The 507-nt window shown below is 36.5% G+C and overlaps 1 protein-coding gene across 1 annotated transcript in view; it reads left to right on the forward strand.

The window, feature by feature from the left end:
* The window catches only part of LOC119586548, a 58,792-nt gene that overhangs the window by 51,135 nt on the left and 7,150 nt on the right, over positions 1 to 507 (forward strand). Inside the window, exon 22 of the mRNA XM_037935307.1 lies at positions 376 to 463. Within this exon, the coding sequence (XP_037791235.1) occupies positions 376 to 463 (88 nt within the window). The remainder of the gene's footprint in view (positions 1 to 375; positions 464 to 507) is intronic.

Genomic DNA, 507 nt, shown 5'->3' on the forward strand with positions numbered 1-507 from the left:
GGTGATACGGAGGTTAATTGGAAATTTTGGGGGGATTTTGGTGTTTCTTAGTATATCAAATTCGACTTTCTTTCTCTGTTCTCGAACAAGAAAAAGTCAACGGTAATTACAAATACATTAAACAATATTAAACCTTATTGCTATGTAAGAAGTGAAGAATATCCAACGCTTTAATCAAGCATAAAATGAATAAATAAAAATAGTAGAGTTTATGCTCACGGTATATAAATTCAAAACCGTTTTACCGACTTCATTTTCCTCAAATTTCACTTCATAGGGTGCAAGGACGCTTTAATCAAGGAAAAAACAAGATAAATAAAGTACATATTCACGGACGGATTACTGACTTCATTTTCCTCAATTTTCACTTCAAAGGGTGCAAGGAGGACCCACCTCCGGCCACTGACAACATGACGGTGACTTGGAACGGAGATCATGTTGTGGGCACGTTGGCAGAATACTCGTAAGTATGCTGTTGTGACTGTATGTTGTCATTATGTTGTTCCA

The sequence above is a fragment of the Penaeus monodon genome, chromosome 21 (genome assembly GCF_015228065.2).
Source record: "Penaeus monodon isolate SGIC_2016 chromosome 21, NSTDA_Pmon_1, whole genome shotgun sequence".
NCBI classification, from domain to species: Eukaryota; Metazoa; Arthropoda; class Malacostraca; order Decapoda; family Penaeidae; genus Penaeus; species Penaeus monodon.